General features: G+C 41.4%; 1 protein-coding gene across 5 annotated transcripts in view; it reads right to left on the reverse strand.

Annotated features, from left to right (window-relative positions):
* Positions 1-13,567, reverse strand: part of Kif16b (kinesin family member 16B) — a 258,436-nt gene that overhangs the window by 89,151 nt on the left and 155,718 nt on the right. For 3 of the 5 annotated variants that reach the window (XM_075962336.1, XM_075962333.1, XM_075962335.1), the window contains 4 exons: positions 11,235-11,267; positions 10,855-10,908; positions 7,680-9,023; positions 3,381-3,533 (listed from right to left, as the gene is read on the reverse strand). In XM_075962336.1, the coding sequence (XP_075818451.1) occupies positions 3,381-3,533; positions 7,680-9,023; positions 10,855-10,908; positions 11,235-11,267 (1,584 nt within the window). The remainder of the gene's footprint in view (positions 1-3,380; positions 3,534-7,679; positions 9,024-10,854; positions 10,909-11,234; positions 11,268-13,567) is intronic. The other 2 variants (XM_075962337.1, XM_075962334.1) reach the window with 1 other exon arrangement.

Below are 13,567 nucleotides of genomic sequence, written 5' to 3' on the forward strand. Positions count from 1 at the left end.
GTTATCTACATGTGGCCATTGAGACCACATCTGAAAGTTATGCAATGTGGATTGCTTGGCAAGAGGCCACAAGAGAAAGGAAGTCAGAAACTATTGACTTATAAAACAACTGTCAACGAATATCTAGTGTCTCATAGAAAGTATCTGAATCTGTATAAAATTTCCACATCAGCTTTGACCATCAAAGTGGTGTTCAGTGCAGTCACTGATCAGCTAGATTTAGTCCAGTAGAAGAAACAGAGTCAAGAGGAATAATAGGATACAGAGATCTGATATGGAAAGTGGGAAAACAGGCAAAGTGGAGGGAGGTATCAGAAGAAGGAGGTAGGTAGGTAAAATAACAACAAGGATGTCCAAAAAAGGCCAGCATAATCATACTATTAACTATTTACCCCAAACAAACATATAATAATTTAACTCTGTGTGTGTATGTATATATATATAGTTAATAATATATTATCAATATATACTATAATATATAGTTAATATAACATGTACTTAATATAAAATTTTAATAAACTCTTCTCATCTTGGCTAGTAGAGCTCTTGCCAAGAGCAAAGACCACCTAACAAAAACACCAATACCAAACATCAAAGTCCTTGTCTGAGTTATTAGCCAGGGATGTCCAAGAGACTCCCAAAACATACAGCCAACTGCTGTTGTACTTGGTTGCCCCCTAGAGATAGAAGGTAAGTCCCTATTGTTGAAGACCCTATGTACTTCTGAAACAGATCCCAGAGACCCTGAGCTGGAACCGTCCTGAATGCCCCCTCCTGTAAACTAGCTTTCATGGCATTAGAAGGTGCCACATAAACTTCCAAAGGAAGGAGGCAAGCAATATACTCAGCTACATACCTATGAAGCACCATGATCATGCAGCATTGTAATATAACCCTAAGGGTATAGTAGTGGCACATATACCTTGGAGGAAACTAATAGCTCTATAATTAGACTTAAGACTCATTCAAGAAAAACAAAATCATGCCTGGTACTGGAAACCTAGCGAACAACCTAGTGCTAGTGAAATCATGATTATTGTAGGAAAATCTATAACCACTAATTTACTAAACTATCATAATCCCTAATTACATTCTAAATATTTGTCATTATACCCATATGTAAGTGTAATCTTTATCTCATCAAGGAAACTTCTCTTTGCAACAGATGAAGACTGCTACAAAAAATATAACCAATCAAAATTCAGAGTTATAGGCCTTGCCCTGTAGTCAGATTGATAACTATCTTAAATGTAACCACAGAACCTTCATCCAGTGACTGAAGGAAGCAGAGGCAGAGAGCCATAGAGTTTCCAAAGTCCAGTCGAAGAGTGGGAGGAGTGAGAATATGAGCAAAGAGGTCAAGACTATGATGGAGACCACTTACCTGAGCTAGTGGGAGCTCACCAACTCTGGCCAAACAGGGAAGGAACCAGCATACAACCAAACTAGGCCCTTGCAATGTGAGTGACAGTTGTATGGCTGGGGCAGACTATGGGGACAATGGCAGTGGGACCAGGATTTATCCCTACTGTTTGTACTGGCTTTTGGAACCTATTCTCTTTGGACAGATACCTTGCTCAGCCTAGATATAGTAGGGAAGACCTTGGTCCTTCCTCAAAGCAATGTGCCTTACCCCCTCTGAGGAATGGATGGGGTGTGGGGTAGGTGTGGGGAGTAGAGGAAATGGGAGGAGAGGAGGGAGTGGGAACTGAAATTGGTATGTAAAATGCAAAAGTAAAAAATGAAATTCAGAATTATGGAGCCCATTCCCAATAGATACATCAACAAGACACTACTCCAGCTAAGGCTCAGCAAACATTTTGGAAGAGGTGGACACAAAAGCTGTAATAGCCAGAGGATCAGGGAGTTTGGTGTGAGATTGTGTCTCCTGGTAACATGAGAACACACATAAAATCTCACCAACATGACTGCCCAAACATGAGCTGAGCAAGGATGACACCAACTGACATGCCAAAGTGGATGGGGAAAAGTCCATGAGGCTTCAACCCTACACCAAGAACTATAGGCAACTGAGGAAAGCTGGAAGATGGACAGAGAGTTTCCCCAGCAAACAGCATACCAATTTGCTGTTCAGTGCCAAATGGTTAGCCCAAAAAGCATACATACAAGTAACATTATAAAGACCAAACAGGTTACATTTAGGAACATATATGTATATGCATTTATGCATACAATAACAATTAATGAAAAAGAGGCTATGAATTTGAAGGAGAAACAGAGAGTTATATATGGGAGGGCTTGGAGGGAGGAAGTTAAGAGAGATATATTGTAATTACAATATAAATTACAGTAGCTCAGACTGTCCAGAACAATCATCACTTAACTATAGGATAGAATCCTCCACAGATGTGTCCTTCCCTTCCCCCTTCTCATTCATTCATTCATTCATTCATGTGTGGATGTGTATGAGTGTCTATACATGTGTGAGCAGATGCACACGTGGTAGAGGACAGAGGAAAACCTTGGATGTTGTTATTTCTCAGGGGTCATTCATTCTTTGTCTTTGAGAAAGGATCATTTACTGGACTGGAACTTCACAAGCAGGGATCCACTAGGATCTGTCTCATTGGGTGTTGGGATTACAAATGTTTCAATACGCCTGGCTTTCTGTTTGTTTTTATTTTTAACATGGGTCCCAGGATCTTCGATCTGTAGCCTATAAGGCAATCATTTTACCAACTAAGTATTTGTAAATATTTTCAAAATCCTACCAGTGATTTGTACTGCTGACCAACAGAGAAATACTTTTCTAAAATGCTGGGTAGATATATTAATATTTCAATAGAGTAGCCCAAATAAAAGGCAATATGTACTTTTCAGTGTTGAAACTAAAATCATATATAATTGGTGATGAGCCAAGGTCATTTACAGATGACCTCCCTCACCTTATGGCCATTTTTAAACTGGTCCCATGTAAAACACAGACCTATACTAAGAGGCTCATACCATTCTGTACACATTTTGATAAGCACTGAGGTCCTAAATCTAGACTGCAAGGATGCCCAGTTAGATAGATCCCCCATGGAAAAATTCAATTAATCCTCCAACCTGGTTCTCCCAACAACCTGGCCTCTGCATCATTTTGTTCTGGATGAGTTGGTTTCTCTGCACCTTCTAATTCTACCATCTCACACAAACTGTTTGAAGCATGATGTTTTGTCCCTGATTCTCTTCACACTATCACTCACCCAGCCACAGGCCAGGCAGCAGCTGACAAAGACAGAGGACATCTCAAAGACAGTACTGCTAACTACTATTGCGTCTGATAAATCCCTCCATAAGTAAACTAGACAATATAGGTACAATAAGTCATTACATGGAAACACAGAAAAGCATGGCACCAGCTGAATGTTGAGTACCTGGCATCCATCAGTGGAGCCAGATGAGAGTTTTCAGCACTGGGTGGCAAGCCGGAAAGAGCAGCTTTCCCCTCTGAGGTCCCATGATGAGGTCTTTGAACACCATCTACCTCACAGATCTTCTGTTTCAGCTGGTGGATTTCATGTTCTAACCTAAAAGATACGAACCACAGAACTCCATTAATTAATAGTATTACACAAATACATTCTCTGTAGGGAGCTATTCTAAAAACCTTAGGGGAGCCAGAAAAATTCTAGTGCAAGGAGTTTTCCCTTCTAGTAGAAAAGGTGTCACCTACAGGAAAAGGTGAAAATGAGCCATGAGAAGGGTACAGGACAAGAGTTGCAAGCATCCAAGGTTTAGACTTCCTGGTCACCAAGGACAAAGGCACTTCTGCTGTGTCGTAAGCAAATCTTTAAAGGTGCTGCCCAGGATTCTGAATCCCTTAAACCTTGAGTCAACAGAGTTGGTTGTGGACTATATATTCAAATTCTGTTAAATACTTCTGTTTGACATGTAGTTCTGGGCTAAGTCTTCAAAGGTCACTGGAATTATGGGCATTTAGAGATGACAACAGAAGATGCAACAAGGACAGAAACCTATCAGGGCAAAGAGACTGTGCCACAAGACCCAGGAAGGCACTTTGGCCAAGACAGAGGGGATGAGAAAGGGAACTAAGGAAGACAGATCTAGGAAATAGAGTTACATAAGAAATTAAAATGAGCCAAAAATTGTGAAACCAGAAAGCATTATTGCAGATGACAGCTGGTATATTTTTCAAGCTCTGCCTTGTATGAAAATTCAGATGGCCCTGACTCCTTAACAATCAGGCTAAAGGGCCCAGCTCACCGGCAGATTTAGTCCAAGGAACAGAAGACTCAGCAGCTGATAAGCTCAGCCCACTCGGCATGGCGTGTGAATACAGACAGGCACTGGACCTGGATTTCTACTGCAGGGATCACATGCGCTCTCAACTAATCTCTTTTTTTGTTAATCCCTCCAAATCAGAGATGTTAGTATCAAAAGCTGACACTTCTTGATGCCGCCAAGCCTCTGGTGCCACCATCAGTAACTTGACTGTTTCATCCTCTGCTAGATAGCAAGTCTAAGGCCAGTAAAGGTTACGTGAGACCGTACCTCAAAAGCAGCACCACCATCAACAAATAAGAATGGTGAAAGGGATCACATGGATGGCAAAGGACCAGGACTGCTTTAGACAGGGTCTCAACAATGGCAGGCAGGATGCAAGCAGAAGATGGCAACATTCATGCTCTTCTGACGTCTGCTGGGTTTTCTCATGGCATTCTCCCAGGCTAAACCATTAGAAAATCTGCGCTGAGGTTACTTAGCATGGACGTTTGATTGGGACCCTAAATACGCAGTGAGATTTATATATATAGTGGGGCTCAGACAGTACCTATGTGAAGTACTGTCCTATCTATATTTCGGCCACACTACCAGACCACTAACAGCTGGGAGAGTAACAAACCTAGACCAAGCCCCCAATATGCCATTTCCTGTATGCCACTGGTGTCCATAGTAACATAACCATTATAGGTTCAAGTCTCCTAATTTCTGCCTGGGGGTGATGCCTCTTCTTCATGGGAAAACACACATTTTGAGTTACATGGGATTATTCCTCATGGGGGGCATCATGACTACGATCATCATCATCACTGTTGAGGACTCTAATAACAGAGTTGACTAAACTCTGAGTATTAGTGGTTTTCATCGTGTCTTTTCTATGGGGACAAGAGGGCTTCTTAGTGGAGTTGCCTGATGCATGCAACTGGGGCAGCTGGAATGAGCAATGGAAAGGAAGGCTGTGGCTTAGCGTAAGCAGTTCATATGGCATCAAGGAACTATTGGGCAAACACATCCAGTGCAGTGCTGTCCCATCTGGTGCCATGTGGTTCCAATGTTTCAGTTTATCAGTTTCACAAGGGGCCAAGCCAGGCTGCACAGCCAGTCCTGGCTTACCTGTGAGAAGGCAGAAAGAAAATAACACACAGCAAAAATATCCTTAGAAAGCTGCTGAACCCTTGAAGGCAAAGCAAAGTACCCAGAATTCATCAGCCTGAATTAGATATTGGTAAAGTCTATGTCCTCAGAACTCATGAAGCTAAGTGCCTTCTCGTGAGGTTTTCAAACTGCTGACACCAAGGAATCACTTCCATGGAAATTTCAAGACCATGTCTGTTATTACAGAGTATTAATACTGAATGGCTAGTTGATAAAAGTCAGGGACATCAAGCTAAAAGCTCGGGCTGCCTCTTACTGCACACTGCAGGATACAAATTGAGAGCATGCCCTCCACTACTTTAAATTTCCTGGGGCTAGAGCTTTGTCCAGCAATTTCATTTACATAACATACCTGCAATCATTTTCTTAAACCTCCGACCTACTTCTCTGAAATAATAACATTATGGTTTTGACTGTTATTTTGTTTCTGTTTTGCCTGAAGGAATTACCAGAGAGTGACTGTAAATGGAATCCATAGGATAAGCAGATCACTTAAAAGGAAGCAGTCTTGACCTTCTCGGGAAAATGATGGGTATACAGTTAACACTCTGAGAAGGTCTTGCCTTGTCTCACAACTGTACTGATACCTCTGCCAAATACTAAGCTTGGGTCTCACGGCTAATAGAAAGTATCTGCTGATTATGGGTGGGATAAGAAAGAGCTCCATGTCCTCCCACTTGGGCTTCAGTTAGGAACTATGAACAGAGGCACAGCATGGTGGTGCGTGCCTTTAATCCCAACACTCCAGAATCAGAGGCAGGCAGATCTTCATGAGGTGGAGGGCATGAGTATCAAGTTCAGCCAGACATACACAGTGAGAGACAGTCTTAAAAAACAAACAAACAAACAAACAAACAACAACCTACAAACTGGAGTTTGCTGAAAAAGCTATATCTATGTTGAAGATTCTGCAGACTGATTGACTAAATTGACTAATTAGCAATTATGAACAGCTGGAATTTTACAGATGGAGAGCTAAACTAATTTTGGGCAGTCTTTATTTCTGTTAATAGTCACTTATTAGTTATATGTATCATATCTAACCAAATGACTTTTTAATCCTTGAAATGTTTTCCTAAACTTGACATGCCTAGCCTCCACCAATCCAATGGTAACTATGTTTCAGATAACAGCTAAAACCTACTGTTGAGATTTTCTTCTCAGTCTATGGAATCCACTGATGTCTTCATCAATGCATTTGGTAAATGCATGATTTATGACTTTGATTTGTTCGAGAGAAGTTCATATGATCACTTCAGAGTGGATCATATCACTGAGGACAAGTAAAATCTCTGTTTTTTGGCTGTAGTCACTCAGAATTGGCTCAGTGTAAATGATCTCTTAATCCCTCTAGAGCAAGGGCTTTGCTTTGTGTTGGTAACTCAACTGACCACAGTGTGGAGCTGAGAGAAAAGAGCCCTAAGGACATCCAGACAGTAAGAGACAAGTCAATCAGGGCATGTCTCCACTTTGCAAACTGGTTATGTTCACACACAGGTGGCCTTTAACCTCTCTGGGAGTCTTAGCATCACTGCAGGGTACCAGGAAAGACGCTCCTAGGTTTCTATATTTACTTATTTCAGAGTCTACCCCTGGTAATAATGGCAACAAAGTACAAAGCTAACTATTCTTTCTTTACCCTATCAAGAGAGATTGTTTCCCAGTTTTCTTTCTAAAACGCTGACTTTAAGGGTGGGACATCTACTTGATTTTAGTAGAAACCAGTTAGGGATTCACAGTGCATGAAATCTGGGGACAGGACTTCAGTGAGGCCAGTGCTGCTCACAGAGAAGATGTGAAATCCTGGTGAAGGAGGACAGGTGAGGGAGAGAGAAAGACATGGGGTGTTGAGGAGGCAAGGACAGGGATGAGAAGGGAACATGGAGGGGGCAAAGTGGGGTGAGGCAGGGATAAGAGAGAGATAAAGGGTGGGAACCTAGGTTGAAGCTCACCCAGTTCCTGCCCTTGTCAAACTACTAGAACACACACATATTCCACAGGTCAGGGTAGTGAAGGATGAGGGCTTTTCTTTTGCCCATGTGCTTTTCTCAATTTTAAGTCAATGATTGACAATGATGGACAAACATATAAAAATTCTTAGGGGTCCTTTTATTAGGTTGAGTTTTGGTTTGGTTTTTGTTCGTCTGTTTTTGTTCTGAAATCCTTTCGCCTACTTATTAGAATGCATAAAGCCTACAGTGAGGAGCCACAAGAGGCAGAAAATAAGCAATCACGTAGGCCTGTCCTATGCTTCACTCCCTCTGCCTTAGCCTTACCTTGCAGGGCCCTTCTCAAGGTCCTCTTGTTTGGCCTCCAGACTGGCCTGCAGCCCTGAGTTCTCGGGACTGTGGAGAGAGTTAAGTTTCTGCCTCTGCTCCTGGACCTCCAGATCCAGGGTGGAGCAACTTTGTAGGGCAGAGCACCTCTGCTCTAGTTTGGCCACAGCCTGCTCTAATGCTTCTCTCTGCTGATTCTCCTGGGACTCAAAAATCTCCTTTTCCTTTTCTCTCACGTTCGCTTCCTGTCTGGAGACATTAGCTGTGAACTGGAAGGTAGACTGGAGCCGCTGCAGCTGGCTAGCCTTAGCCTGGTACTCTGTGACTGGCTCTTTTTTTTTTTCCAGTTCTCTCTCTACTTGGTAGAGAGTGTTGTCTAGGCCCAGGGCGCCCCTGTCAAGGATGTCAAGAGCTCTTTGCTTTTCTTCCAACAGAGCTGGCAAATGATTTTGCAGAAGATCGCGTAGCTGGCTCTCTTTGCTTTGTAGCCTGGACTGAGCAGTCTTCATTTTCTCTAGATCTTCAGGCTGGTAAGGAATGCTACTGTTATCTGTTGCCAACGAGCTAGCTTCCTCATGGGCTTTCCATCTTACACGCTCCAGGGCTTCCTGTTCTTCTTGGACTTCTTTGCTTAGAAGTTCTTTCTGTTGGACTAGGTCCTTCTCCAGGTTTGCTAGCTTGACAAGTTGCCTTCTCTTGAACTCTAAGAAGTACAACTGAGCCCTTTCCAGTTCATCCTCGCATGTGTGATTCCCTCGTGCTCCAGCCTCTTTGGCCTGCAAGAGGGCTTCCTGGATGACTTCTAGTTCCCTCTTTTCCTCCAGGGACCGCTGGACCCCTCCAGGACACAGCAGTGGAATAGTCTCCTGCTGCTCCCGCAGCTGCTCCTCCAAGTGTGCCACCAGCAGCACCTGTTCCTTCTCTTGCTCCTCCAGCCTCCTTTTCTCCAGCTGCAGCTTGGAACTCTGGGCAACTTGTTCTCTGTGCAACTGGTCCAGCCCCTGGAATACCTGGACCTTCTCCGCCTGCTCATGGCTGTTGAGCTCTTGGAGCCTGCGAAGCTCCTCTTTGATACGGGATAAGCTCTCTTCTTCTTGCCTCCTTTGATGCTCAAGTCCCTGCTGCTCCCTGAGCCTCTCTTCCTCAAACCTTTCCTTCTCGGCCAGCAGGTCCTTGAGTTTGTTTTCAATGTGGAAGCTGCGGCGTTTGAGGCTTTCTTCCTGTTTGCGGATCTGCCGCTGAACGAGCTCTGTTTCCTTGCGCCTGGTTTCCACCTCCTGCTGCATTCGCTCTAACTCTGCCTTGTCCGATTTCTGCTTTTCCTCCATCTCTTCGATGAGTTTTCTGCAATGTAAATGCTAATTGGTCATTATTTGATCACTACGTTCAGCTTAATCCAACTTCCCCCTAAGTGGACGGTTTTGAAAACACATAGGCAACATAAAACCAAACCTTTCATTAGAACAAATAAAGAGGAAGTGCTTCTCATTCATGTTTTTAGAAGCATGCTATTTCATTTATTTGATTTTATTTACTGTCCAGTATATCGTCTGCCTAGTCTCCTGAAGTAGCTTCTGGTATCATCTCTAGAATCACGTGTTATGCAGGCCATAATTAAAAAATCCCACCAAGTTCAAAGAGAAAAACACCCATTTTAAATTTAAATTTGGCTCATTTTATTCATCCCAATGACTAAACTACAACAAACATTCAGTTACAAGGTGACAGTAAGTAAATATTTTTTTTTCTCTCTTCAAGTCACTATGAATAACAAAGTCAAAATAATTGGCAGTAGGCTGTTTCAGTTCAAAAGAGAATCCTATATGGTCTTTAGCATTTAATCACTGGTTCTGAGCAAATTACATTCATTAAAATGGCTTCCAACATTGCAAACAACTGGAGTCTGTTAGGCTGCTTGGACACACAGTGTCACATGCTGTGTTTTCTATAGGTGCAACTGATGCTTACCTGGCACAAGAATAGCTTGGGGAGTTGGAGTGGTCTCCAGAGCCAGAGCATGCAATGACAGTGCTCGAAGTTGACCTCCATCCCCTGACACCCAACCTCCTGGTTAAACTCATTCCCATGAGCAGTTTAACTCCAAATTCTTGAAATATGTAATTATGTTTTAGATCATCTCTAGCTTTAGCTTCTTCTTCAATGCCTACCCACCCTTGATCTACTTCGTGACTTGTTAAATAGAACAAGGGAAAAGAGAACCTATGATTGAATGAAACATGTATCAATTAAGCAGCTATACACACACACACACACACACACACACACACACACACACACACACACACTGAAAGCAAGCAAAGAAGATAAAAATGAATTACAGGTAGAAAAACACCAATAGCTGTACAGAAAGTAAAGATGTTTAAAAGGACAGTGGTGCTGGCTGTGGTGGTGTATGCCTGCTTTCCGGCATACAGATGCAGCAGGCCAGCCTAGGTCACATATTGAAACCCTATCTAAAAGCAAGCAAAGCAGTCAAAAAAAAAAAAAAAAATCAAAGGCTGGGGATAGAGCTCAGTGGAAAACCATTGGTCTAAGACAGCGCTTCTCAACCTCCCTCATGCTGCAACCCACATGTTGTGGTGACCCCCACCATAAAATTATCTCTTTGCTACTTCATAACTGTAATTTTGCTACTGTTATGAATTGTAATGTTAATATCCATGTTTCCTGATTGACTTAAGCAACCGTTGTGAGAGTGTCAATGGACCCCCAAAGTGGTTGTGACCCATTGCACTTACGTGTAGGCAAAACATGAGTAAACTTAAAATAAAATAAATAAATCTTATTTTTTAAATTCAGTTGAAGATGGGACCGTTACAAAGGAAAATGCTTTTTATCTTTCATCTTTATAAACTCATGACTTTTTAAAACCCCAAGAATACTAAAAAGATTTGGCATTAATTTCAACAGAGCTCAGATATTTAATTTACTGACTATTCCCCTCCACTCACAAGTATTTAAAGATGAACTGCTGTGAAAATTTAAAGATAACGTAAAGTCAATCCCTAGGGGGGAAAAAACTACCTACACGCATGAGACATGGAAATAGCAGACTCAGAGCGAGAGGGAACGGTGGAAACAGAAGAGGTGAACTCAAGGGAGGACACTAACAGAGCCGTCAGACGCAGCTGGACATGCAGGCCTCACAGCTTACCTTTTACTTTCAAGTTTTTCAAGTTCTTCACGCTGTTGTCTCTCAAATTCAAGTCTGATGAAATCAAATGAAAAAAGTCACTTCTATGAAGGAGCTTTTCTCTCTTCACACAGAATCACACACTGGAGCACAGATTTGTCTATTATTTTAATTACTATGGATTAGCAAGTTTAAAATGCATTCTTTGCTCTATCACTATGATTAGAAATTAGATATAATTTAGATGTTTGAACTTAGACTGAAGAGAACAGATTTGATTTGAAAGAAAATAAAATATCACTGTAGTTTAAAAAAACAGAATTAAACACAACTTCTAAATGCTAAGCATGTCTATTCCATGCAGCTTAGTCACTGGTGAGTAAGTAAGAAGGAGAATCTACCTTAGACAGATGGGTCCTTTTATAGGGAAAAGACTGCCAGGGAGGTAGAGGGGAGAGAGCACAGACATCCATTAGGAAGACAATTCAAAAGGAGAAAACACCAGGAGAAAAGCAGTACGGTACTTTAGAGACAACGGTCATGCATTGATCAAAAGGTTTTTTTGCAAATATCACATTTCCCAGGAAGTACATGAAGCAAACACTGCAACAAGTTAGCCTGCTGTTTCTCACACATCTGTGACAGTCGTAAGACCTTTGACTACTGAGCACAAACGGTTACTGTGCTTTATCCTCTACTCAGAGGCTCAGACATGCTATGAGACTACACAAAGTCACACAGCTATAACAAAATAATAGAAAGCAGGTCATGAAAAATTTGCAAATTCTAACATAAGCAATTTCCCTAACATTAAGAAATACGTTTCATTTTTTCAACTTAACACCATGAGTTGTAATCCTTGGGCATACACATTTCCCTGTAGGGAATGGCAAGACACCACTGCACTCGGGAACCATAAACCATAAACTATTTTCCTTTGACCATGTGCAAATCCAAACTGGCAACACAGATGCTTTTACAAGGATCTAAGATATGTGTCAAAGGAATCTCTTCTCTCTTGGCTAATGTGGAGAGGACGGTGTCTGGTGGCCTTTCTAAGCAGAACTGTTCATGCATGACACAAGAACAGTCATGCCGACCTGCACAGGCTGTCTCCTTTGTTCTCCCAGAATATTAAGGCTGTAAACTGTATCTCAAATTATAGACCAGGAACCCAAAGCCTGGGTGTCTCCAGAACTTGCTCCAGGTCACAGTGGTCATGTGTGGTGGAGCTGGCATTTGAACCCACAACAATCTGCTTCCAAAATGTGCCATCTGTTGACTCAGTCAGCAAGCTTGTTCAGATTTGTGATATAAAATACAAGAACTTACCTCTTTAAATTTACATTTTAAAAAAGAAAAAAAACAATAGACCTAGAATCAAGATAATGATTCCCATTTCTAGAAAAGACTAAAATTTAAAAATCATTAACAACCACAAAACCTCTTTGGTGCTCACTCAAGTAAGGTCATGATTCAGAGAAGAGCATCATGATTCAGGGATCCTGCTTTAAACATGAGGGGACAGGAACTGCTGCTGATAGCATAGAACTTCTGTCAAATATTACATATTTACTAATTATACCTTAAAATGTATCCCTTTCCACAATCCATAATTATTTCAGAGAGCATACCACAATAGACTGTAAAATATGTGTGAGCCTGTCAGTATCTCTAGACAGTGTACCAAGTATAATTGTATGTAAATGTAGCTACATTTTAAAGCAAGTACAATTCACTCTCTTACATTACTGGGATTATCATGGCCCCAAATGCTAATTTTCCAAAAGTTATAATTAAAAAGAAAACTATAAAAGGATGTAATTTTTGCAGCTGTTTTTAACATTTTAAAATGACATTTGGAGGTACACATTCTGTGGTAGGTCCAACAGAAAAGCACAGCATACCATCTATTTTTATCAGGAATAAACTCTCTTCATTAAAAGACAGCTAGCATTTTTAGGTATAACTGCACATCTTGCAATTTACATTCCTGTTATCATCAGCAATAGAAAATGAGAGGGCTGGAGTTTCTCAGTTCACACCATTACTTTGAAAGTGAGACTGTGATTATTTTTAAAAGAGAGAGAAGAAATGAAGAAAAATTTAAATAGGCAAAACCCACAAATATTTGCATCCTTACGCTGTTGTAATACTGATTAGTTTAGTACCTCTAACGTCAGGTCCAAAGGCAGAGAGAGACAGCTGCCCATGTCCAGCCAGTACTTTAGCTGGCAGCTACAGTGATACAGGCGAGGGGTGTGAGAGAATGAGCTCCAGACTGCAGCAGATATAGAAGGAGTTCCTGTTTGCAAAGGCTCCTGCCTGGATATCGGACTCTATTGTCTGAACAGGTATATGGTTAAGAATCAGGAAAAAAAAATATTTATCATTGGATAGACTTGGATTTTCTATTAGCAACTTGTAGTTATGTAGGTCTAGTTATGTAGGTTGTAGTTATGTACATTATCAAATTGATGTGCAACTCATACACAGGGCATGCCTGGAATTCTTATTATATTAGACCCCACATTTTCATTATGTATTGGGTTTTACAAAGTACTGTGTCTCTGCTCACAGATACCTGCTGAACATGCCCTGTCCAGTGTCTGGAGGCTTAGTGACATTCTTTAGTAAAAATCCCGGTAAGAAAATCCTAGCACTCAGTAGAGGATGATTGTTCTTTTTCTGGTCCATTACCTGACATTAAAATCTTTCCTCAGGGTAACAGTGC

This window comes from Microtus pennsylvanicus, chromosome 2 (genome assembly GCF_037038515.1).
Source record: "Microtus pennsylvanicus isolate mMicPen1 chromosome 2, mMicPen1.hap1, whole genome shotgun sequence".
Lineage (NCBI taxonomy): Eukaryota > Metazoa > Chordata > Mammalia > Rodentia > Cricetidae > Microtus > Microtus pennsylvanicus.